Source organism: Sarcophilus harrisii, chromosome 5, assembly GCF_902635505.1.
Source record: "Sarcophilus harrisii chromosome 5, mSarHar1.11, whole genome shotgun sequence".
In the NCBI taxonomy this organism is placed as follows: Eukaryota; Metazoa; Chordata; class Mammalia; order Dasyuromorphia; family Dasyuridae; genus Sarcophilus; species Sarcophilus harrisii.
In genome coordinates this window covers 236696216-236721970 of record NC_045430.1, presented here as the reverse complement: position 1 = coordinate 236721970, position 25755 = coordinate 236696216, and the positions used below count along the sequence as shown (strand labels likewise).

At 35.7% G+C, this 25755-nt stretch overlaps 1 protein-coding gene across 1 annotated transcript in view; it reads right to left on the bottom strand.

Moving 5' to 3' along the window:
* The window catches only part of HACD1 (3-hydroxyacyl-CoA dehydratase 1), a 34820-nt gene extending 9065 nt beyond the window's left edge, over positions 1-25755 (bottom strand). The window contains exons 1-5 of the mRNA XM_031939906.1: positions 25478-25755; positions 9403-9520; positions 9166-9184; positions 8836-8924; positions 3381-3502 (exon numbers count right to left, since the gene is read on the bottom strand). Coding sequence (XP_031795766.1) covers positions 3381-3502; positions 8836-8924; positions 9166-9184; positions 9403-9520; positions 25478-25614 — 485 coding nt within the window. The 5' untranslated portion in view covers positions 25615-25755. The remainder of the gene's footprint in view (positions 1-3380; positions 3503-8835; positions 8925-9165; positions 9185-9402; positions 9521-25477) is intronic.

Here is a 25755-nt window from a genome sequence, read left to right as displayed (position 1 = left end):
GTAGACACTTTGAAAGCACATGAAAGAAGGAATATAGATCAATCAGTAGGATTACTTGAGCAAAAGTACACTCAGGTCAAAGATACATAAAAAAGGATATTTTAGGAATTCAAAAAGTATAGAATTAATATTCAGCAGGAGAGGGGCAAGTGGTAAGACTGTACAGAAGAGTACATTAAAGTGAATTGATCAGAATAGGATTATGGGGAAAGAGGCCAAGATTGGATGGGAGATTTTGGTCTTGATGTCTATCTCCTCCTTCATTCCTCTGAATTTAAGCCCATAAGTCTACAAATGATATTTTCATAGATGACTTTTCCTTTTTTGTCTTAAAAGTCTCATTCTTCTTTAAAATGCTACAATGTAGAATGGAAATATACGTCTGTTGGTATATCTCTAAACTGAGATCTTTTGGAAGGAATCTATATGTAGGATTGTGAGAACTGCATTAGCATCCTGGATACCTTAGAATCAGCCTAGTCAGGATAAGCAAAAGTTCTTGGTCTGTATTCTTGGTCTTTAGGAGCAGAAGGGAATTGGATGGATGCAGCATCTCCACAACCTCTCTTCTCTTCCTCTCCCACCAAAAGTAACTCTGGCTAGTCTTACTCCACCCCCTAGTCCCTCCTACAATTTTCTGTATACACCAATTATTGAGCCAGCACACAATAATAGGGTGGGCCATTTTCCAAGCATATGCTAATAGAGTATTATCCAATAAGTAATTAGCCTTAAGTGCTCGGTTATCCAAGTGCACCTACTCAGAGTTTCAGCCCTTTACATAGGATAATATTAATATACACATATATAATTATTTTTACTTGTACTTATATACAAATATGATTTTTATATATCACTGATCTTCAGTAGAATAAAGTTCCCTTCCCTTAGTTGTTGTTCAGTTGATTTAGATGCTACTCTGTATGGTGGTTTGTTTGTTTTTTTGGCAAGGATACTGGAATGCTTTGCCATTTTCTTCTCCAGTGGATCTAGTAGATCCATTCTGTTAGGCAATGAGAGATTAACCAATTGCCCAGGGTCACACAGCTAGAAAATACCTAACTCTGGCTTCTATCCATTGAGCCACCCAATACCTCTCTATATCTCTTAGAGTCAGTAAGCATTCCAAATAAAATGAGAATAAACTTTGTGATTTATTTTTTAAGGAATGTGTAGAAGGACTACATTTGATAAACTTCTTACAGAGCCTCAATAGGAAAATTAATTAATCACCATTTGGACTTGCATTGAAAAAGGCATAATGTTTCTTGACACAGTGTGAGAATTCTTAAGTATGATTACTATTATGTATTGAAATCCAACTTTTTTTTTTTTTAGAGGAAACACATATTTGAAAATAAAATGGAAGCCAGAGGGAAAATGTGATTCATTATGCAAACATTTACTCTAGTTACTACTTATTCATAACAGTAACTAATAGACAAAATTAAGTTATGTGAATATAATATCATAGCTGCCCTTATGTTTTGTGCATAGGAAATATTTATGAACTTAAGAGATTTCAAAGCAAAGTATTGTTAATAGCAAGGTTTAATATTTTGAATAGATATAAACTTAAATATAACTTCAGTTTATTTATAAGAATGACAGATGTATTTAGAAATGAATGCAAATCTTAATGCTCACCAACAATCAATGCATATAACATCTTCTGTGATATTCTCAGGCTTGATTAAACAAACAGACCCGAATAACATGAATTAGATGAAATGAACACATGCAGTTTGAAAGAGTGTAAACCCAAAACATATCATTTAATATCAAGGCAAACAAGGCAAAATGCTTTTTTAAAGTATCACATCCAACATGCAATTTTTAAAAAGAAAATTAAATAACAGCACTGTTTTGAAAACATTTTCAGAAACTTAGTCAAGGCATGCAGAAGCAATTAATTACTCATTAAAAAACACTTTGGCAAAACAATGAAAACTAGTGCAAGGGTCTAAAAGAAATGTACAATGAACATTCCTTAACCTCGTCAGATGATTTGTTCTTTAAGGTAGCATTGAAATGGAAATTTTTTTATGAACAAATAGGTAAATGAAGGTAAAATAGTTTAACAAATTTGAAAAAAGAGTTGATTATATATATGATATTCATGAATGATGATAATTTTGAAAATAGGATTGATAACTACTAATGAAACCTAATTGCATTTTTAAAAAACAGCCCACTGTAAACAAGCAGATTGATCATTTGAAAGACTCAATAGTTGCAAGAGAATGTTAAAAATGTTTGGTAGTGAAGTGTTCAAGTGAAATAATACTTTTGTACTAAAATTTTGGGATCAAGGTATAAAACTTTGGAAGTACATTTGCATTCAAACTGTGAATATCTAATTTTTTCTCTATAATTCAACTAGTTGTATTTTTCCATTGCATACACAGTAGGCATTTAATAAACATGTTCAGATGAATTTATTCCTATCTCAGGTAGGCTAATTGATTCTTTAAATGTCAGTATTTTTCAAATATTTAATTATTTAAAAGGATAATCTCAGGGTACATTTGGCTCTGTATATGCCCAATTCAATCAAAGAATGATTCCAAGACCAAAGTTGAGAAATATCATGAGAGTGTTAAACATAAGAAAAGATCATAAACATGTTATTTTATTTGGGAAATAATATAAGAACCAGAAATGTATAAAGTAAAAACCCCTCTGAGCTATTTGACTCAATTATTTTAAATAATGAGTAAATAATAATGCATAATCTTCTCTAGATATGATTTAATCTCAAAAGTACAATAAAATATGTAGCTTATTTATCCTTTGTTTTACCTAGCAAATTTATGAAACATTAAAAAAGTAAAAGAATTTGTCTATAGGGAGATTATGGGGACTGAGAAATGCCCCTGTAATCTAGAAAATCCACATAAAATTTTTTGGTTTTCCCTTCATACCAGAAAAGAAGTCTGAATTTTTTTCCTTTTTTATGAGTGTTTATAGTACATTATTGTAAAATTTGGGTTGTTATTATGTTATGCTATATTTTATGCATTTCTGAGTTTCTAAACTTTTTCGGCATCATCTGCTGGCCTGTCATCATATAGCTTCCATAAAATTCCCCCCCAAAATTTCCATTTAATTTTTTATGCCAATTCACAATATATTGAAACTGTGACAGGAAAAGTCACAATGCAGAACAGATAAATGTATAGCATGACTAAATTTAGTTGAAATGTTAAAATAATTTATACTATTAAATTAAGTTGTGTAGTTTTTAGAATGCAAATTGTAACATTTCCAAAATCCAGAATGACAGTATCCTGACATGTGGCCAAAACTCAAAATCTGTTCTTTGATGTTAGCTCAGCATTCATGAAATAAACATGCACAAAACTGCAAGACATCTCCACCTGGCCCATTTAATGAAGTATGGCAAGTGGTTCAGAAGATTGAATGTGTAGAAGGAATATCGAGTAATTTCTGTCACAGTCCACGCCACCAGAAAAAGTACCACACTGTCCTCATTCTGGATCTGCAGAATTATAAAGAATCAATAGCATCTTTTGTGGAAAACTACATTTTTAGTTTAAAGTTATTAATTCATAGAAATTTTGAAAAGACATGAATTTAATGCCTTATTGGAAAAGATGTTCTTTATACAAATAAACAATGGATAATAAACATCTTACCTACATACTAGCCAGTTGCACAGTCTCCTATTCTCTTTGACCCCCATCCCATTCATCAACTCATCCTAGACAACCACTAAGCTGTCATGGAACAATGGCACCACCTTTTGGTCAAGTATAGAAAGATCTAAACTTCTGATACAATTTTTCCCATATTCTATTTCCTTTCTTTACCCTCAAGCAAATTGTATTTAAGAAAATCAAGTGACAAAGGCTATTAAAAGATTGTCATCTAGGGTAAAACATTCATTGGATTGTTTTTATTTTATCATTGCCTACTATTTGCTCCAAATTTTCTTCTTTCACCACTCATATCACAGTTAATTTCTCCTAGAAAAAAAAAAGTCCTTTTTTATGTATTCCCTTTAATCATCTTATTCGCTCTTCCATCTCTTACCTGGTTCTTTTAGGAAAAATCTCTCTCCTTTTTCTCAAGCTTAATCTATTCTGGAAGTTAAATAATGACCTTAAACATGACTAAGCATAAGAGGAATGTTACTGATAAACCTGAATTAAGGGAAAAGAAACCAGAAGTTTTGAATTGAAATTAATACATAATATTAGTACAAAAAATGGAAAGTATTCAGAAATTCCACTTAGAATTTCTATAAACATCTTAAACTCTTTTTCTCTTCCTCTAATTAAAGCATTGGTCTCAGAGATTTTTCTTTTCAAAGGAAGAGCACCTGTTTCTAATTTAATGGCAGGGGGTGAGGGGGAGGGAGTGAAGAAGGAAAGAACTAGTTCCTAATAGTAATAGGCCATAAATCTTTGGCAGCAGGCATTTTATTTTTTATATTTATATTCCAAGTATCTAGCATCTACTGTGCCTGGCACAGTAGCTATGTAATAAAATAAAAATAAATGCTTACTAATTCATTGTTACAACAAATTGTTCTTTTTACTTTTTTAATACAGCATATATTATTTCTACTGTATTGAGTTAAATAGACTTTGTGACCTAATCTAGAAGGCAAACAACTAGCTGTATGTTTTTTCTTCTCTATAACAACAAAAAAGTGTTCTGAATGTTAAGTAAATGACCTACATATTAATTTTTGGAAAATAATACATTCATAAGTTACCAAGGTCTATTTTGAGGAAAAGCATTAGATGATGAAATTCAAACTGCACTAAAGCCTCATTCCAATAACTGAGAATCTGAGATTACTAAATGGGTACAAATTTACTTTCATTTAGAAAACACTTTCTTCATAAATAATGCAAGTAAGCAAGAAATATATAACTTTTAAGAGAACAATTTTTAAAGCATTTCAGTACATTATTTCTATAAAAGTTAATGCTAATTACAAATAAGTATCATCTATTCATTTAAAAACTATCCTTTACCTTATTCCTGGTCTTAGAACTGCTGATGTTCCAAGGATTATTTTTAGTTATTCTAACCACTGGTCAATTTTCAGTGATTCTCATGGCAGATGGCCAAGGTGGCAATAGTCTGAGTCACTTCATGTGGGTAATAGGTGGATTCTTCCCTTCAAACTCCCTAAATTTGTTCCTTTAAGAACACTTTTTAAATGGATTTTAACAACAGCATTAAAAAATGGGGAAATAGGTGTTACAAATAAGTAAGGCTATTTCTTGTAATAAAAGTCAACAAGCATTTATTAAACACACATTAAGTCCCAGGCACTATGCAAAGCACTGGACATACAAAAATATGGTTCCTGTCCTCAAGGGCCTTACATTCTAATCAGGAAAACAATATGCAAACAACTAAGTCCATATAAGTTACAGTGGGGTTTCGTCTGGTGAAAAGCATACTGTTAGAGTGAAAGACATTCTAAGGAGGTGTTAAAGTGTGTTTTGAAACGCTGTGCCTAGCAAATAACTTTGTGCATGTCCTGGAACTTCCTCAAACTGACAAGCACGGGGCCCTGTGAGATCTCTATTGAGTTGAAAATCATAACAAAGATATCGTAACCAGATACAAGCTGTAGAGCAAGACATTACAAGGATACCATGACCAGAACATAAGCTTCACTATATCCACCACATTGCCTTGAGTGTCTAGTTTCTCACCTAGGATGCTAGCCTGTTGCCCTTGGGCCCTGGGACTCAGGCCCCAAATTAGTACTGCTTGCTAAGCACAATGCAGATCTCTAATGACATATATAATGATGCTTTGCAGCTCTTCCTCCTTTTGCTTGATTTCTATCATTACCATGGAACTTTTGGGGCGTCTTTGTGGGATCCAATGAATAGTCTGGCCACTGCCCCAGACTACATGAGATCCAGTGAATTGTCTGGCAGCATCCCCAGACAGCCACTATGTAAGTAATCCATCATGATTATTATACCAATCATATAATAGTAATTGGAGCTTCCTGCCTCTTTCTTTGGTAATTTAACTTGCCTCTTAGTTAGGGGTTGGGAGGAGCAGACTCGGGGTTCCTTTGGTTGGGGAATTCTGGACCCTACAGATAAATAAAAATTGAAGGTAATTTCAGAGGGAAGGTTTTCCATTGAGGAGGAGGAGGAAAAGACTTTTGTAGAAAGTGATATTTGAGTGAAGATTTGAAGGAAATCATTGAAACCAGAGGCAAAGACAAAGAGAGAGAACAGTCCAGACCTGGGGCACAGTTAGTGAAAATGCAAGGAAGAGGGAAGGAAGAAGACAAGGAAGTCGGACCCACGTGGAACTGCTGGACCAAGAAAAGCTGGGAAGGAAATATAGGATTTGGCCTCATTGGTCAGCCTGCAGCCTAGTGGGAAAAGTTTAAGAGATGATGAGAGACTGGGGCACTGAGCTGACTGCCTTCTTCTGGGTGTTTCTGTGAGTGAAGAGGAATAAGATCACAGCCTTTGGGAACTTTCACTACATAGGTTCTGTGCTAAGAGCTGGGGATAACAATACAAGCAAACAAGACAGTCCCTACCCACAAGGAGCTTTCATTCTAATAGGAGAAAACAATTTATAAAGGAGAACTAGAAAGGGGAAAGAGAGGTTACGCATAATTGGTCAGAGATAATGGCTAGCAAGTGAATTCCAGAAAGCGCATTGAGCTGGGACTAATTAAGTGTGACTGAGCCCCCTCATTAAATGGAAGTCTGGGCCCTAAAACAGTATAAGAATATAGGAAGTCCTTAGTAAGGAAGGATCTACAACATTATGGTAATATTCCTCAAGAGGACAAAAGAAGATAATCAGTAGGAATCAAAACATTTGCCCTTTGTCACTAACTCCTCTGCCCTTTTTTCTCCCCTTAAATGTTTGCCCAATTCACTTTCTTTCTGTTTCTCAGACCTTAGCCACTGTTGGAAACAAATTCTTTCTCTCTTTAATAATAACTCTTCTTTTGATTCTGTTAATGTTTTATACTAGTGTTAATGTTTCATACTAGTAATCTCTACCTCCTGATCAGCACTTGCTCTCCGTGATGTCTCTTACCTTCTACCCTATAATTTGTTCTTCTGTTTTAGGGCCCAGACTTCCATTTAATGAGGGGGCTCAGTCACAATTAGTCCCAGCTCAATGCGCTTTCTGGAATTCACTTGCTAGCCATTATCTCTGACCAATTATGCATAACCTCTCTTTCCCCTTTCTAGTTCCCCTTTATAAATTGTTTTCTCCTATTAGAATGAAAGCTCTTTGTGGGTAGGGACGGTCTTGTTTGCTTGTATTGTTATCCCCAGCTCTTAGCACAGAACCTATGTAGTGAAAGGTTTGCCCCCACACCCAGTGTGCACAAGATGTTACCTAAGTAGTGATGATTGGTCAAAGGACTAAACCAATCAAGCTAATCAAAGGACACAGGTAGATCAATTGAAGATATTGATTCATAGAAAGATCTACAAAGAATACATACAAAGAATCTCTTCTCAAGTAGACAGGAGGCCAGGGGTCTCTTCTAAGAAAGAAAAAAACAAGAGTTCATCTTCTGGCAGAGAGCTTGTTAAATATTAAAAGAATGAACAAAAAGCCAGGGAGATATATTCCCAAGTGAACAGGTGATCAAGGATCTATGTAGAGTGGAAAGAAAACCGGAAACTGTTCCCAAGAACTTGGGAGGCTTTGAAGTCTTCCCAGAAGGTCAGGAGTGAGCTGTAGTATCAGGGCGGGGTGGGGTGGAGAGGGCAAAAAGGTTGCTATTCTAGGCCAAAGTAAGCTCTTGGCACAATAAATCAAGAATTGGCCATAACAATATTCTTAGGTCATCAAGTTCAGCATTGTGTCCTCAAGTCCAGGAATATTTTATTCTGAGGATATTCTCCTATTTTTTTGTTTTTCAATTAAGTCAAGTTAACAAGCATTTATTACTACCTACTATGTCTGGGGAAACAAAGAAAGTCAAAAAGTAACACCCTACCCTTCCCCCTAAGTGCTCACAGTCTTAATAGAATCTCCTCATTTTTCACTCCCTCCTAGTTATTTTTTTTTATTTTCTAATTTCAAATCTTTCTCATTTTTAGTTAAATCTCTTCTAACAAACAGCTCAGTCCTTTAATTAATTTTATGTCTAAAAATATTCTGTGCTAAATTATTAAAAGTGAAAATAGTTTAAACTAAGTTACAAATACAAAGAAAATATAATTTTAATGCTTGCTATTAGTCCTGGGCATCATATTGTAGAAAGGACTGTTAAATTGGAAAGTGTCCCAGGGAAGAACAACCCAAACAGAAGAATCCATGCCATATGAGGATCAACTGAAGCAACTGGAAATGTTTAACTCAGAGAAAGGAAGAGACCCCAAAGTCTTGATGGCTATTTTCAAGAGCTTGAGAATCTGGCAGAAGTTTTAGACTAGACTCGTGTTTGTTTCAGGAACAAAGATCTAAAAGCAATGAGTAGAAGTAGCAAAGAGGCAGATTTTTATAACAACTCCATATTGAGGAATTTGCCTTGGGAGATAGCATGTAACTCCTTACAAGAAAGCTTCAAGCAAAGGACGGATGACTACTTCTAGGATTTATTGTCATATGTTTTTGTTTATAGATATGATTTGGAATAAGTAGCTGCTGAGGTCTCTTTCAACTCTCTAACTTGCTGAAACTTGTTGCTTAATATTAAACCGATATTCAGTTACAGTCTCTAACAGCACCTAAAACCCTGATTCAGCCTGTGTTAAGTAATATTTCAGCTTTTTTTGGAAATAGACTAACATTTCATATTAGAAATTCTCCTCTAGACTGTCATAGAACAAAGTCACTTACTGGTTTTATACTGTGGGTGATGAGCCACACCATAAAGATTCTTGAACTCACTTGGACCCCAGTCACAAGTACAGAAGTAGGTACAATTCCTTCAAGAGAAAAAAGAAAGTCAACAATGTCTCTTAATGAAACATTTAATTAACCACTACTGGATCTAGCAGGAGTGGACCTGAGTTTATCACTTACTGCCTCTCTGATTGTAGGCAAAGCATTTAACCTCTCTAGGCTTCTGTTTTTCCATGGATGAAATAAGGGAGTAGGATAAGATGACTTTTAAGATCCCCCTCCAGCTTTCAGTCTAAGAAAGTACAAATAAAAGCAGGAACTCACCAATTATACAGTGGACTATCTGTAAGGAAATGGAGAAAAAATGCAATTACATAATTTGAAATTTGTTTAGAATCTGCAATATTGCACAATATCTCACAAAGTGAGAAAGCTACACTAAAAAAAAAAAATGGTAGGCTAGGTTTTAACAACATAATAAGATTTGGTTTTCTAATCAAATAAATTTTCTTATAAATAAAGCAAGAGAAATCAAGCAAGACAGAGAAATTAAATGTTTACCTCCAGCAATGCAAATGTCTGGAAAAATTTGAGTGTCTTCTGAATACTTTTGTATAAACCCTTGTGTGTTCCTTTCTCCATATAAAACCGAACCATGGCAACAGCTAGTACCAGCCAACTAGATTAAATAAAATGTATTGTAAGAAACAGCAAAATTAGCACAACTGAATTTCTCTAGGAATACAAATATATAAAGATCCAAACGTTTAATGCTTTTATATGGGCCATATACATGAGACAATCTGATTTGTGTAGTCAAAGGAATATCACACATGGAGTAAGGCAAAATGTTCCTTTTATGGATTTCAGTTTCTTTACCTGTAAAATGGGGATAATAACTGGGACAGTATTTTGGGAAAATAAGCTTTAAAAAAAAGCTATAAATTCATTTTTCTTCTCTTATTTGGAGTTAGAGCATTTTGTTCAAATGAAAGGACAAACAAAATACTTAATATCCTTTTTTATTATTATTTAGAGCTAAAGCATTTTGTTCAAATGAAATAAGCCATGAAAAGTACTATATAACCTTGAAGAGTCTATGAATACAAATCACCATTATTGGTTAGTTTTGCTCCTCTTGAAGAACTTCAACTGGAACTTTGGATCAATGATATAGGTCATTGATTTCAGACCCTCAAAAGAGTTGAATGGAATACATAAAAGAACAATCCACAAGATTTATTATGCACACACCACATATATACTAGGTACTGTGCTGGGAATACAAAGACAAGATAATGACATGTAAGTAATTTATTAAGTAAATTATTTATATAAGGTTATATAAGCTATGTACAAAGTAAAAAAAAAAAAAGTAATTGGGCAGAGAGAAATATTGGAAGTGAATCAGAAGAGAGCTTATGTAGAAGTGATAGTTGAATTAAGCTTTCAGGGAAGAGAGATTCTACCCAGTTAAGAAAAAGTGCTAAACATGGGATGGGGTTGGGGAGAAGATGAGGAGAGGAAAGTTAAGGAGATAAAAGGCTTATATAAGAGGAAGAGCAAATATGTCAGTTTGGTTGAAAAAAAAAAGTATAGTAAACTCAGAATAAGGTAGTTTGGAGCTAGATTGTGAAGGATTTAAAATGCCAAAAAAACAGAAGAGCTAGCATTTTATCCTAGATGCAAAAGGAAAACATCGGAGCTTTTGGAGCCAGGGACTGACATAGGATGACTAGATGTATATATCTTGGAGTCATGTACACCATGAAATGATAACTGAACTTATGTAAATGATGAGATTTCCAAAAGAAAGTATAGTCATCCCTTTCACAAAATAATTTCCCCCCATTGAAATTTTGATGTATCATGGAATTAAAGCATAAGAAATAAAATGAGAATTTTGAGGGGAAGAGTTTTGGGGAAGCCATAGATAACACAAAAAAAGTTTAGAAACTGAGAAATGCATAAAATACATGTATAGAATTGTATAATATAGCCTATGACAAAATACTTAACCCAACTTTTACAATGTTACTATAAACATTCCATCACAAAAAAAGAAAAAATTTCAGACTTCTTCTCTGGCAAGATAGGTTTTCAATATCATCAAAACCTATAAAGCAGCAAGTTGATGTTTGTCCTTCCTTCTCAGAGAAGCATGACATAGCAGAGGTGATCACAGAGGTGACATACAAATGAATTGGATTGAAGTGAAGGAGAGCTGTTTAAGGTCACCTGCCTCACTTTTTCTTTTTTTTTTTTTTTTTTTTTTTTTAATTTAATAGCCTTTTATTTACAGGATATATACATGGGTAACTTTACAGCATTAACAATTGCCAAACCTCTTGTTCCAAATTTTTCACCTCTTACCCCCCCACCCCCTCCCCTAAATGGCAGGATGACCAGTAGATGTTAAATATATTAAAATATAACTTAGATACATAATAAGTATACATGACCAAAACATTATTTTGCTGTACAAAAAGAATCAGACTCTGAATTATTGTACAATTAGCTTGTGAAGGAAATCAAAAATGCAGGTGTGCATAAATATAGGGATTGGGAATTCAATGTAATGGTTTTTAGTCATCTCCCAGAGTTCTTTTTCTGGGCATAGCTAGTTCAGTTCATTACTGCTCCATTAGAAATGATTTGGTTGATCTCGTTGCTGAGGATGGCCTGATCCATCAGAACTGGTCATCATCTAGTATTGTTGTTGAAGTATATAATGATCTCCTGGTCCTGCTCATTTCACTCAGCATCAGTTCGTGTAAGTCTCTCCAGGCCTTTCTGAAATCATCCTGTTGGTCATTTCTTACAGAACAGTAATATTCCATAATTTTCATATACCACAATTTATTCAGCCATTCTCCAACTGATGGACATCCATTCAGTTTCCAGTTTCTAGCCACTACAAAAAGGGCTGCCACAAACATTCGTGCACATACAGGTCCCTTTCCCTTCTTTATAATCTCTTTGGGATATAATCCCAGTAGTAACACTGCTGGATCAAAGGGTATGCACAGTTTGATAACTTTTTGAGCATAGTTCCAAACTACTCTCCAAAATGGTTGGATTCGTTCACAACTCCACCAACAATGCATCAATGTCCCAGTTTTCCCGCATCCCCTCCAACAATCATCATTATTTTTTCCTGTCATCTTAGCCAATCTGACAGGTGTGTAGTGGTATCTTAGAGTTGTCTTAATTTGCATTTCTCTGATTAATAATGACTTGGAGCATCTTTTCATATGACTAGAAATAGTTTCAATTTCTTCATCTGAGAATTGTCTGTTCATATCCTTTGACCATTTTTCAATTGGAGAATGGCTTGATTTTTTATAAATTAGAGTTAATTCTCTATATATTTTGGAAATGAGGCCTTTATCAGAACCTTTGACTGTAAAAATATTTTCCCAGTTTATTGCTTCCCTTCTAATCTTGTCTGCATTAGTTTTGTTTGTACAAAAACTTTTCAGTTTGGTATAATCGAAATTTTCTATTTTGTGATCAGTAATGATCTCTAGTTCTGCTTTGGTCATAAAGACCTTCCCCTTCCACAGGTCTGAGAGGTAAACTATCCTATGTTCCTCTAATTTATTAATAATTTCATTCTTTATGCCTAGGTCATGAACCCATTTTGACCTTATCTTGGTGTACGGCGTTAAGTATGGATCAATGCCTAGTTTCTGCCATATTAGTTTCCAATTTTCCCAGCAATTTTTATCAAACAGTAAGTTCTTATCCCAAAAGCTGGGGTCTTTGGGTTTGTCAAAGACTAGGTTGCTATATTTGTTGATTGTTTTATCCCTTGAACCTAACCTATTCCACTGATCAACTAATCTATTCCTTAGCCAATACCAAATGGTTTTGGTAACTGCTGCTCTATAATATAATTTTAGATCTGGTACAGCTAAGCCACCTTCATTTGATTTTTTTTTCATTAATTCCCTTGAAATTCTTGACTTTTTGTTTTTCCATATCAATTTTGTTGTTATTTTTTCTAGGTCATTAAAATAGTTTTTTGGGAGTCTGATTGGTATAGCGCTAAATAAATAGATTAGTTTAGGTAATATTGTCATCTTTATTATATTTGCTCGCCCTATCCAAGAGCATTTAATATTTTTCCAATTGGTTAGATCAGACTTAATTTGTGTGAAAAGTGGTCTGTAATTTTGCTCATAAAGTTTCTGATTTTCCCTTGGCAGATAGATTCCTAAATATTTTATATTATCAGTAGTTACTTTAAATGGAATTTCTCTTTGTAACTCTGACTGTTGGATTTTGTTAGTGATATATAAGAATGCTGATGACTTATGTGGGTTTATTTTATAACCATGCCTCACTTTTTCTGAGTTCAGTGGCCATCTGGAGACTGTCCTAGAATCAGGGAGAGACCTGGGCCTTTTTATTCTAAAGTTTTTAATGGGTCTGGATTTGATTAAGGCACCTCCATTTAGTGATTAAGGTGAAGTAAGAATGAAATGAGGCAAAAAAAAAAAAAAAATGTCAAAAGAACAAGTATTTGGGAGAAGATATTGGTCAATTATTGTTAAATATTATAGAGAAGTAAATAATAGGGAAAACAGAAAAGGTTGGTAGATTTGGCAATTGAGTCCACTGGTGATTTCAGAGAAAGCTGTTTCAGTTGAGTAATGAAACTGAAGTCAGAGAGCAGGGAATAAAGAAGTGAATGAGGAAGGAGACAATCTTTCCTTTTTCTTTGTTTTATTTGGCTCTGTTGCTTTAATACTTGTGAGACACTGGGTAAGCATTCAATCAACAAACAAGATATTGAGTGCCTACTATGTACCAAGTCCTGTGCTAAATATACAAAGACACAAATTCCTTGTATTCAAGAAGTTTATAGGCAATAAATAAGACAGTTATTTTTCATAATCTGGCTATGAAAAGCAAAAGGGAGTTTAGGATTATAGCTTGTGGGTAGGGGAGATCTAATGAATCATTTTTGAGAACAGAGATCAGATTTTTTTTTGGCAGCAGGTAAAGAGAAAGTAGACCAATTATACCAAAATCCAAAATTAGGTCTATTATTTGATAAATTCAGTGAGACAAAAGGACTTTAATACATTAATGATTGTTATGTACAAAATCTATAATGATAAAGAAAAAAATATAAGACTATACTGGAAAAGTCAGAATATAAAAATGTAAGGTATTCAATGAAAATAACTAATTTATATTTTAGTGCTCACTAAAAAAAGTATATATTTTGCCATGCTTCAGGAAACCTCAATAATTCATCAGGCCTATGCTTTAAAGAACTTTTTATTTTAGAAAAGATAACTTCTTAGAGCAATTTTTGGAGACATTTACATTTTTTTTACCATTGAATCAATTTGTTAATCAAAAAGTTAATTGTCATTGGAATAAAATATTATAAGTATATTGGAAAGAGAGCCTTGAGTCTTAATTCTTGAGCCAAAAAAGATCTAGATTTCCTCAATACATACTAGATATACGACTCTGAATAAGTTACTTAAATTTTCTTTCCTGGAATTACTCTAACAGCAAAGGAGGAGCTGATCTGCTTTAATAGGGGAGTTCTGTAGCTAATGAAACTATAGTTCTAATTCCTATCTTTAAAAAATGACATCCTTCCTTCCCTCCTCTTCTGTCACCTTACTAGGTATGTGTTTGAAGTAATTAAGCTCTTAAATGTCTGTGAGGATAGAATTGATTCATTCAAGGGTGACACAAAATTCAAATTAAAATTGTCTTTAATACAATTTCTCTCGTAGCTATAAAGTACTTTCACTTTTTTTTCCCCAATTCCATTTGCATCTTCTATTTCTTTTCATCCTCATAACATCAAATGAAGAAGAGATGAAAATATGAGGGCCAAGGAAGATTGTGATCTTCCCATTGCCTCAGAAAACAGAGCTGAGATTAGGATTCAGCTCTCACTTCCAATTCCTTTATACCCCTCTGAGAAAACCCATGTACCTTTTAGAAAGTAAGAATTATATTCCAGTAAAATATAAGCTCCTTGAGGGCAGGGACTGGCTCATTTTTGGCTTAATAGTACTGTACCCAAGACTGTACCTGACAGAGTAGATGCTTAAATGCTATTGAATTGACTTAGTAGTTGGCCAAATTTATAACCAATTTCCTGTAGGGAGGGTTTTTTTAAAAATTGCATTTCAGTTTGATTATCCTATTATGTCTAAGGGATTATCCTAGCCTCTGGAACACATTCTTAAAACCATCATTCTTCACAGAAAATGTATTTTTTTAAAAATTAGGCCAAGGATTTCACAAATTTTAGCGCAAGAATGGGAATATTTTTTACTTAGAACAATTATACCAGTAACACTTTCAGGGAGGGTGTTAATTTGAACAGGAAATCTGAAATTATATTTGCTGTTGCTTTCAGAAAATCAAAAGTAAGAACCAATATTATATTAGGCACAGTCCCAGAATCCAACCTAAATTTGACAAACGTGTGTTTGGTGTGATGTTCCAATCACATTGCAGAGAATTATTATTTATGACTCTAATGAAAGCTATTGAGCTAGAAGGCTCAGAACTGGATAACTCAGTGGTCCTCCGTGTATTAAAATGCAGTACTCCATCTTATCCTGCAACAGTCATTGATTTTGCGTTCTCTCTCTCTTTTTTTGGGGGGGGGGGTATAAGGTGAGATTTCTTCATTTGTTTTCTTTTTAAAATCTTCTTTGGCCATGTTGCTTCTCTCCCTAAGCCTCAGATATTGCGGATATTGGGTGGAGGCAGTTAAGCAAATTATGACTATGAATATAATGTCTTCAAAGGACTGATGAATATGAATTCAGAGAAACTGGGAAAATCTATATAAGTGTTACAAGAAGAAACTAGGGAGGAAAAACCAAATACGTTGTGTTTATTACAATGTAAGTAAAGACATTAAAAGGTAGAAAATTTCTGTCAGAAATACTGGGAGATGCTGTTACCTCAACAGTTAAAACACAGTTACTTCATGCTATTAAAAGATGAACTACAAAAGTAGTAGGGGTCACATACTGTCATATGGTTTTATTTGTTTGGGCTGAACTTTATGGTGGTAGTTGTTTGGGTATTTCCTGGATATTTTTGTCACAACAAAAAAATGTGTCAACATAAAGAAAGAAAATAAAGGGATTGGGCCAGTGGGCAATAAATTGTCATAAATATCTAAAGCTGCAGGGCCCACAACAGTGAGAAAAAAAATGTTATCTTCTTTCTGTCTTCTTTACTAAGAGATCTGATGTCTAGCAGATAAAGAATCAAATACTTCTTGCCATCTTCTCTCTTTGCCCTCCCTTACTGCTTGAGAGCAATGGTGCTTCACAATTAATCTTTCATATTTGGCAGCCTATAATGTTTGTGTAGAAATTCATCCACATCTCAGGCATTAACTCAAAGCAGTTATTTATGAAATCACATCTGAGGCTTCTGCATCTAAACAGACAAATGACCTTATCTCAAATGGTAAGATCTCCATCAGAGATAACTTGAAAGCACTTGTTCTTGCTTTTCCTGCCTTTTACTGTCTTGTGGATAGACCATATCTGCATTCAAATCAGTACAAAATTTCATCCTTTAAATAGAAGCTCTCAATTTCCCTGAAAGACAGATAATGGACTAAAGGTACAGAATGAGATAGATAGACATTTCCAGACAGGCCTTTAAGGTTATTTGCTTTGCTTGACTATGCATATCTGTTATGTAATTTCCTGCCCAGAGAGGGACAGCTCCATTATCTGTGCTATGCATTGTGGAAAGACTTTTGATTGTCCCAGAGAATGCTATCTAGGTGTGGCCAATTACCCCAGTAAAGGGGATTGCTGGAAGACTCTTAAGAGTAGGATTTTGATTAGGAACAGTTGATGAAACAAGCCTAAACTTCTGAATGGCCAATGTGCCCACCCTGTCCCTCAGCTTCCAGCATTTTCCATCAAAAAAATTGATGACAGTGAACACCTACTGGTGAAATCTTGGCTAAAATGAGGTATTTTATTTCTCTGGGCTGAAAAATTCCCTTATTATCATATCTTCTCTGACCTATCAGAATTTATACAGTTTCCCTGATTTCTATTTATTGTTTCGTTTGAATAAAGGGGTGCAGAGTAGTTAAGCAAGGGAACCTAGTTAGCCTAGACTCTTGAGAACCATTAGGGACAGAGCCTTTTAAGCTGAACTCTTAATACTCCAAAAGTAGACACAGTTGATGATTGAGAGAGGAATATTTTTCTAGCCCAATATTTCTCTTAAAGGTGGGGACAATTAGTTGGTGCAATGAATAGAGCACCAGCCCTTAAGTCAGGAGGATCTGAACTCAAATCTGGCCTCAGACACTTAACACTTCCTAGCTCTGTGACCTTGGGCAAGTCACTTAACCCAAACTGTTTCAGCAAAAAGAGAGAGACAGAGACAGAGAGCAGAGAGACTGAAGGAGAAAATGTTCAATCTCAGTTCTAGGACTACCTAGAAGGAGAAATCATCCAGTTCTTTAGCTCACCTACAATGGTTAGCCACATTTCAAATAACATGCATAAGGTCTGCAAGGTCTGCAAGCTGTGTCCATTTATTTAGACAGACATAGAATGCATTTTTTCTTCCTTTTCTTTTTTTTTTTTTCAATTGGAAGGTAGAGGGAGGAAGACCGGGACTAGGGATGTGTTAACTGAGGAAAAAAGAAAAAGAAAAAAACATCGCAAAAGCAGCTTTTTAAAAATAGCACAGAAGAGAACAAAAAGAAGGCCAAAGAAAGAATAACAGAGCAGGACATATTTAAAAGTTACATGTTAAATTTATTAAAAAGAAAAGGCATGCTGTATATGTTGGATGCTCATTGTCATGTAGAAACCTAATTTTCTGTTCCATAGTTGTACATGGAAATGCACATTTTATTTATTAAGCTCAGAATTTTTTCTTAAAAAATTAAAAAAATGAGATTTTTGATAACTAGAATCATATGTTATTTTGTATATCCCACAGTGGAGCAGCTAGGAGATATATACATGAAGTGCCAAGCCTGGAGTCAGATCCATCCTCCTAAATTCAAATCTAGCCTCAAGATTTCCTCAAGTAAATGGCAAATAAAAAGTATCTTTGCCCAGAATATCATAATGAGGTCACAAAAAGTCTGACACAATTGAACAACAATAACAAGGGATACAAAGACAAAAATAAAAAAAAATTTAAAAAGCGTAATAGTCCCTGCCCTCAGGAAGCTTACAGTCTCTTCAGAAAAACCATAAATACAGGCCTGGAGAGACTTACACGAACTGATGCTGAGTGAAATGAGCAGGACCAGGAGATCATTATATACTTCAACAACAATACTATATGATGACCAGTTCTGATGGATCAGGCCATCCTCAGCAACAAGATCAACCAAATCATTTCCAATGGAGCAGTAATGAACTGAACCAGCTATGCCCAGAAAAAGAACTCTGGGAGATGACTAAAAACCATTACATTGAATTCCCAATCCCTATATTTATGCACACCTGCATTTTTTATTTCCTTCACAAGCTAATTGTACAATATTTCAGAGTCTGATTCTTTTTGTACAGCAAAATAACATTTTGGTCATGTATACTTATTGTGTATCTAATTTATATTTTAATATATTTAACATCTACTGGTCATCCTGCCATCTAGGGGAGGCGGTGGGGGGGTAAGAGGTGAAAAATTGGAACAAGAAGTTTGGCAATTGTTAATGCTGTAAAGTTACCCATGCATATATCCTGTAAATAAAAGGCTATTAAATTAAAAAAAAAAAAAAAAAAAAAAAACCTACCCTTGTTAAAATCAATAAAAAGCATTTATTTTGTGATAGAAAAAAAAAAAAGAAAGAAAAACCATAAATACAAATAAGTAAATACAAAGTAATGGGTGGGGTAAGGGGGACTCCCATAGCTGGACTATCAGGAAAGATAATGTATAGGAAGACTGCATTTTAATTTTGCTTTTCAGGTTCAGGTTGCTGAATCTCTATAAGAATCCATTAATTTTTTTTACTCTATATATTCTAAATTTTAAAACTTATTTCCCCTCAATGCTAGCAGATTATTAGTAGCAAGTTAGAAAGCTTAGCAAAAAGGAGACAGGCATATCATAGTTGCAGAAGATAACAGTTGGCCATTAATCATGAAGAATAAGTGGAAAAAAGAGCACAAAATGTGTGCTCTAGAAGATGCTGATGACCCATCTAGTTTTAAGATCCTATGCTTATATAAGAAGAAACAAGGTAGGGGGAGGGAGAGAAAGTAGAAAAAATAGGGAAAAACAGGGAAAAGCATAAATATATATTATATTTTTCATAAGGAAATTTTATTTTTCAAATGAAATTTCTTTCAATGAACAAAAAAATCAATTTTCTATTCTTCCCACTTTCCCCTCTTCATGGTGATCAGGAGAGAAACAAGAAAAACAAAACCTCTTGTAACAAATAAACATGATAAAGCAAAACAAAAAGTGTATATATCTTATATGTCTTATTGTATATATAATATATAAAATAAAAGAATGGAGTATAGAGACAAAGGAATAAAGATTAAAAATAAGATCACTCAGAGAAAAAAGGCAGCATAAGGATGGAAAATGAATTTAAGAGAAAAACATCCACTACCACCAGGCTGCACAATATGTAGAAAAAATTTCTCCAATGTGACTGGGGTCTGGTGCCCACACAAAGTTCATCACCTTTCTTGGCTAATGAAATTTCCCCATGGTGGGAAGAATGAGGATGATGTATAAGGAAAGTAAACTGGAGATCATAGAGCATTGATTAACATTTTGCACTTAGTTCTTTTTATTATTTTTATTTTCAATATTTTATTTTTCCAAACACATTCAAAGATGGTTTTCAACATTCATCTTTGCAAAACCTAGTGTTCTAAGTTTTTTCCCCTTTCTTACCCTGACCCTCTCTCCCTCCCCAGACAGTCTTTGTATAGGTTAAACTTAATGCATCTAGTTCTGATCACTTTACCAAGGGGTAGTGAGGAGGTTGTTTGAATGGCTGTGTAGCTAGAAGGAAAAGGAGCAGTTTCAAAAAGGCTTTTAGTGCCACTTCATCTCCCCATTCCCTTCTCTACTGATTCCTTCACTCACCTCATCTAGTGAGCAGCCAAGCTATAGGGAGCTATATTTGTTCTTTTCTGTTCTAAATAAAGGGAATAGTCTTCATCCTTATACATCTAGAAAGTTTTATAGGGAATCTCAGCATCTCAGCACTAGAGAAGTGTTATCTTGATTTTTTGAAAGTATAAGATCAGAGACTCCAAGCTCCTCTCTTAAAAAAAAAAAAAAAAAAAAGCAGAGGGCACAGACCAAGGACAAAAAACTCTCTGAGGGGAGAAGGCTGTAAGGATTCTCCCCTTCCAATATGGTCTTTTACCAGACTGGTATTTGAGTGAATGAAACAAAGAGAAGTAATTAGAAACTGAATCAGGCCTTTTGAAAGATTCTCTTCTCTCTCAATCCCAGTTACACAACCATACACAACCATGCCAAAAAGGTTCCTCACAAGTAGATCAGAACCAGGTACAGAATATTTATGCATTCCCCATAATCTCTCCAAGGTACTACACTCAGATATCATAACTCTCGAAGATTTCCAAGCAGCATAGGAAAGATCCTATCCTGAAGCAGACAAACAGGAAACAAGTTTCTTGGTGGTTATATTTTTTACAGGGAGAATTTATTTTTCAAATGGAATATCTTTCAATGAACAAAAAAAAAATCAATTTTCTATTCTTCCCACTTCCCCCTCTTCATGGTGATCAGGAGAAAAACAAGAAAAATAAAACCTCTTGTAACAAATAAACATGATAGAGCAAATAAAATCCTGTTTTGACCACATCTGGGAAAAGTGTCTCATTCTGCACTGAGGCCATCAATTCTCTTTCCTATATGCTCATTAATATTGTGGCCATTATATTGACCAATCAGAATTCTTAAGCTCATTTCTAAACGTCATGCTTATCAATCTAAGTTTTAATTTCAAGTTTCATCTTTTTTGTCATCAATTAAGGAGAGAAAAAGGTAAGAGGCAGCCTGCTATAGTGGATAATGTTGGGTTTGGTAACTTCTTAGCTGAGAAAAGTCATTTAACCTTAGCTAACTTCTTCTAGGAATTCTCTACTAAGATATAAATAGATTGTGATCTACATTGGGAAAAGAGTTTTCCCATGGGAAACCAGTTCTCTTGGTTGGAAAGAAAAAATCCTTCAAGTATTCATGCACATATGTGGGTGACTAATAATTAATAATAAATAATAATGAGAATCCTCTACCCAAATTCTTTCTATTGTATTACTGTGATGTGAAAGTGAGTTGAATGAGTAAAAGCTAGACTAGCTTAGCACAAACTTTAATAATACCTACCAATCTGAAAGGATAGCTTTTCAAGTGTGATAGAAATTGCGAGGACTTGGACTCTACTCTCACAGCCCTTTGAGAACCCAGGGAACCTTGCAAAACAATGAGGTAACAGTACAGAATGATATTTTTTTCTTTGTTAGGTTTTATCTTTTTAGATTCAACCCATCATCCTGGATGTCAAGATCCATTCAAGATCTTCCTTTTGTTATCACTTCCCTTAAGCCTGAAATCTAATGCAATGATTACATGAATGAGTGGATTAAATGCATTTATAGAGCTCTTACTGTGTCAGGCACTGTATCAAGTGCTGGGGATGCAAGAACAAATAAGCAAAGCAATCGCTGCCTTTAAGGAGGGAAAAACAACATATAACAAGATGTAGACTTGGAAAGGAAGAGGTTAAGATATGTGTATAGTGGCCTGATTTTAAAATGTCCAGGAAGTGGTGTGCTGGCCCAGTTCTAGGAAAGATAAGGTTAAAGCTCTCTTATCAAAGCCCATGCTCTAGGGAAAGTTTTCCAAGTTGGTGATGGGAGAAGGAACAAGGGCCAGAGAGTCAGCAGAATACTCTGGAAATGACTTCTGTGTTAAAGTTGAAATCATACTTGATTTGGAGTGAAAGACCCTGAATTCCATTCCCCCTGTATGTCTTTAAGCAACTCATTTAACTTCTCAGGGGCTTCATTTTTCCTCATCTATAAAATATTTGGACTAGATGACCTTTTAAGGTCCTTTTTACCTCCAGATGGAATTATTCCTACTGTTTCTAGGTAATGCAGTGGATATAGTACTACACTACAGATGGGAGTCAGAAAGAGTTCAAATTTTGATTCAGACACTTATTAGGTTGTGTGATCCTGGCAAGTCATTGAGCCCATCTGCCTTAGTTCTTCAACTGTAAAATTAGGATAATAATAACTACCTAGAAGGGTTGTTATGAGGAGTGAACGAGACAGCATTTGTAAAGAACTTAATACAGTACCTGGCACATAATAGATACTATACATACATATATGTATGTATGTATGATATATGCATGTGTATATATATGTATTCCTTTCTCTTTATACATTCCCTTTCACCCTCCTACAATTGGATTTCTACTACTACTTTACTGAAAACTTTCTCAAAAGTTAAATTAATTCTATATCTTGCCAGATTCAATGTTTTTTCTTCTTCTTTCTCCTCTACCTCTCTTTTATATCAATGGTCATCTGTGTCTTTAAACTCTCTCTCTTTTTTTTAAAAAAAATGATATTGTACTTTATGATTCTCCTTTTGCCAAACTCCTTTATTTTCTTTACTTTCCATTTATTTTTCTCTCTACCCACATTCCCTTACCTACTTTTATGGTTCTATCACCTGTGTTGGACTTTTAATCATCTGAAGACACTGCTTTGTATAAAGAGCTGCAGATTTTGACATCAGAAATATATTATTTACTAGCTGTACATTGGATAGATTACATCATCTCCTAAGGCCTCAGTTTCCTTATTTGGAAAATGAGGAGTTTGCACTATTTCATTTCTAAGGTCCCAGCAATGGAGCTTTAGATCTGGTAGGGATCAATAATTCAAACTTTCTCATTTTACAAATGAAGAAACTAAGACCTAGGGAGGTTGTAATTTGTCCAACGTCACAAAGGTTATAAAATAGCAGAACCAGGGTTCCAATCCAGATCCCTTGCTAGCACATTATCCCATTGTAAATCCCCACAGTCACATAGTTAGATGTCAGCTCTGGGAACTCAGATTTCTGTCTCTAAGTCTCCAATAGATGTTCTCTGAAGTGGTCTGAAGGTATAGTTCTATAAGTCTATATTTATATTTTTTAAAACTCATATATTGCCTACTTAAACTATTCAATAATTTGAAAAGATTTCTAGAATAATGGTTTGGATTTGCTATTCCAAATATTGACCTTAAATTTTTTTCTGATCTTAACATTCTATGACACTATTGTGCAATGTAATTTTAAATATTATTGAGTGCCTATATGACATTGTCACTATGACATTCTACTATCAGCTTGAATTCAATGCTTGCATAATAGAAAGAACACTAGACTAGGAGACAATAGTTTTGAATCCTATTCAGCCTGTAACTACTGTCATAACTTTGTACAGGTTACTTTTTTTTTTTTTTAAGTATTTTGTATTTCCCCAGTTATGTGTAAGAACAATTTTTTAACATTTATTTTTAAAACTCTGAGTTCCAAAATTCTCTCCCTTAAGTTACTAAAGCACTTTGGGTCTCACTTTTCTTACTCTCAAATGAAGGAACTTTTTTTATAAAGGAGAGGTCAAAAGTTTTTTGACTTTGCCTTAAAAATTAAATCACATTAAGACTTTGGGGACCCCCTATATAACTGAGATTTTTAAATTCAATTTTTCCTAAGGTAATTTGATTTTATGTGCAAAATAAACTCCTCCTATTCATGCCACTTGTGTCAATGGCAGCACTATTTGTATAGTCTACTCTCATAAGAATCCTACATTTAAAAAGGTTTCCTTTTCTTCTTTCAAAATAATCAACCTGTCAACAAGTCTCATTTTATTCTCCCTTTGAAAATGCCTCTCTGATGTCATTCTTCTCACTTACCACTGCTAACACCCCAGTCCAGGCTCTAATCACTTGACACAAATTGCATCAACCTCTCAGCTGTTTTCCTGTTTTGTCCTTTTGCTTTCTTAATTAATACCACTAATCTTTCTAAAATACAGCTTTACGTGTGCTGAAGAACAGAGAATCCTATGGCCTACCCCAGTAAATCCAAATTCTTTTTCCTGACCTTCAAGCCATTCTAGAACAAAATCTCCCAACCTCAACCCATTCATTCCAACTAATTTCCCACTATTTTGTGACATAACGCTATCCAGTTTAGGCAAGCTGTTTTTCTTACTGCCCCCTAATACATCTGATGCTCATTTCAACTTTTGAGTCTTTTTTACATGCTACTCTTTGCCCACAGAATGTCATCCCATACAACTTAAGTCCTATTTCTACCTCCCTCCCCATTATTTTAGTGCACATTAACCTCTACTTCCTCTAAAATATGTTGTTCACGTAGAAACCATTCAATTTAGCAATGAATCGCTGGAGAACTGTTTCTTTTATTTGTTTTGTTATATTGTAAACGATACCAGGAGAGATGGTGACTGACAATAATAAAATAAGCCAAAAAGGCAATGTGGTTTGGAAATGGGATAGTATTTCCCTAACAATCATAGAAAAAGTCCTTTAGCAGGGGCGAATTCAAAATTCTGTGAAGGAGCCCTAGTACATAAACTTATATAATAAGACATAATTAACGCCAGAAATAGAAGTCGATAATATCGGTTATGAAGGGAGTAACCACAATGCTAGATTAATGAAATGCTCAAAACCCCCCACTGATTCTAAGTAATTATGCTTGAATAAAAAGTTTGGGATTGGAAGGATAATTCTGTCTAGCACTTGTCAGGTCTCCATTGATTCTTCCCATTTCCAGTTTTGTGCGCTGGATAAGAAGTCATTTCTTCTGGTTGCTAGAACAAGAATGGATCAGACCGTCTTGAGAGCCAAACGTGGGAAGGAGGATCTGGAGGTGACCAGGGAGAAGCAAGAGGCTGCAGCATTTCTTCAACGGCGGCAGCAGTAAATTGAGCCTTGAGAAGCAGCCGTCCGCCGGTGTGTGGGGGGTGGGGGCGAGTGTGAGCGAGAGAGCGTGTGTCTCTCTCCCCCGTCCCCCTAGGTCGTCCCCCGCATTCCTAACTCAGTCTATACTTAACCTCCCGGTCGGCCAGCCTGCCCGGCAGAGCGCACTGACGCGCCGCGGCTCCAGCGCCCGGCACCGTATTAGGCAATGCCCCGCGAGTCAGGGACCTTATGCCCCCCTCCTCGCTTTCATTCAACCGGTCGGCGGTTCCCTCCAGCTCCCCGGCTCCCTTCGGCTTAAGTGCTCCCCTCCGGTGTGTGCCCCCTCCCCCCGGTCCCAGCTGCCTCCGCCAGCCGGTTCCCCAGCCGCAGCGGGCTCTCACCCCAGTTGCTCCCTCTCGCCCGCGAGGGCAGCTGCCAGAAGAGGGGCCACCATTCCTCCCCAACCCGCCCCGTCCCCGCCCCATTCAGCCCCTTCCCCCCCAGCTCACCCCAGGCGGCCCAGCGCCGGAGTCTCACCGGACTCGACCTCAGCACCACCCTCCCCCAGGCTCCTGCTAGGGCTAAGGGGAGCTGTCCCGGGAGAGCGCGCGGAGGATGTCTGTCTGGCGGCCACCACTTACCCGGCGGTCATGGCGATGTTGTAGAATGTGAGCCAGGCAGTGGCCAGGAAACCCAGTCTCCTCTTCTTGACCGTCTCTTTCTCCTCGCCCGCCTCGGAGGAACCCCCGTTGCCGCCTTCGTCCTCGCTGGACGCCATGGTGGCCGCACACCCCTGCGGGGAAGAGGAGAAGAGGAAGAGGAGGAGGAAGAGGAGTAACGGAGCGGGCGGGAGGGAGCAGATTGGAAGCGCGGCTGACAGCTGGGAAGGCGACCCGGACTCTAGCCCCACGTGTCTGGA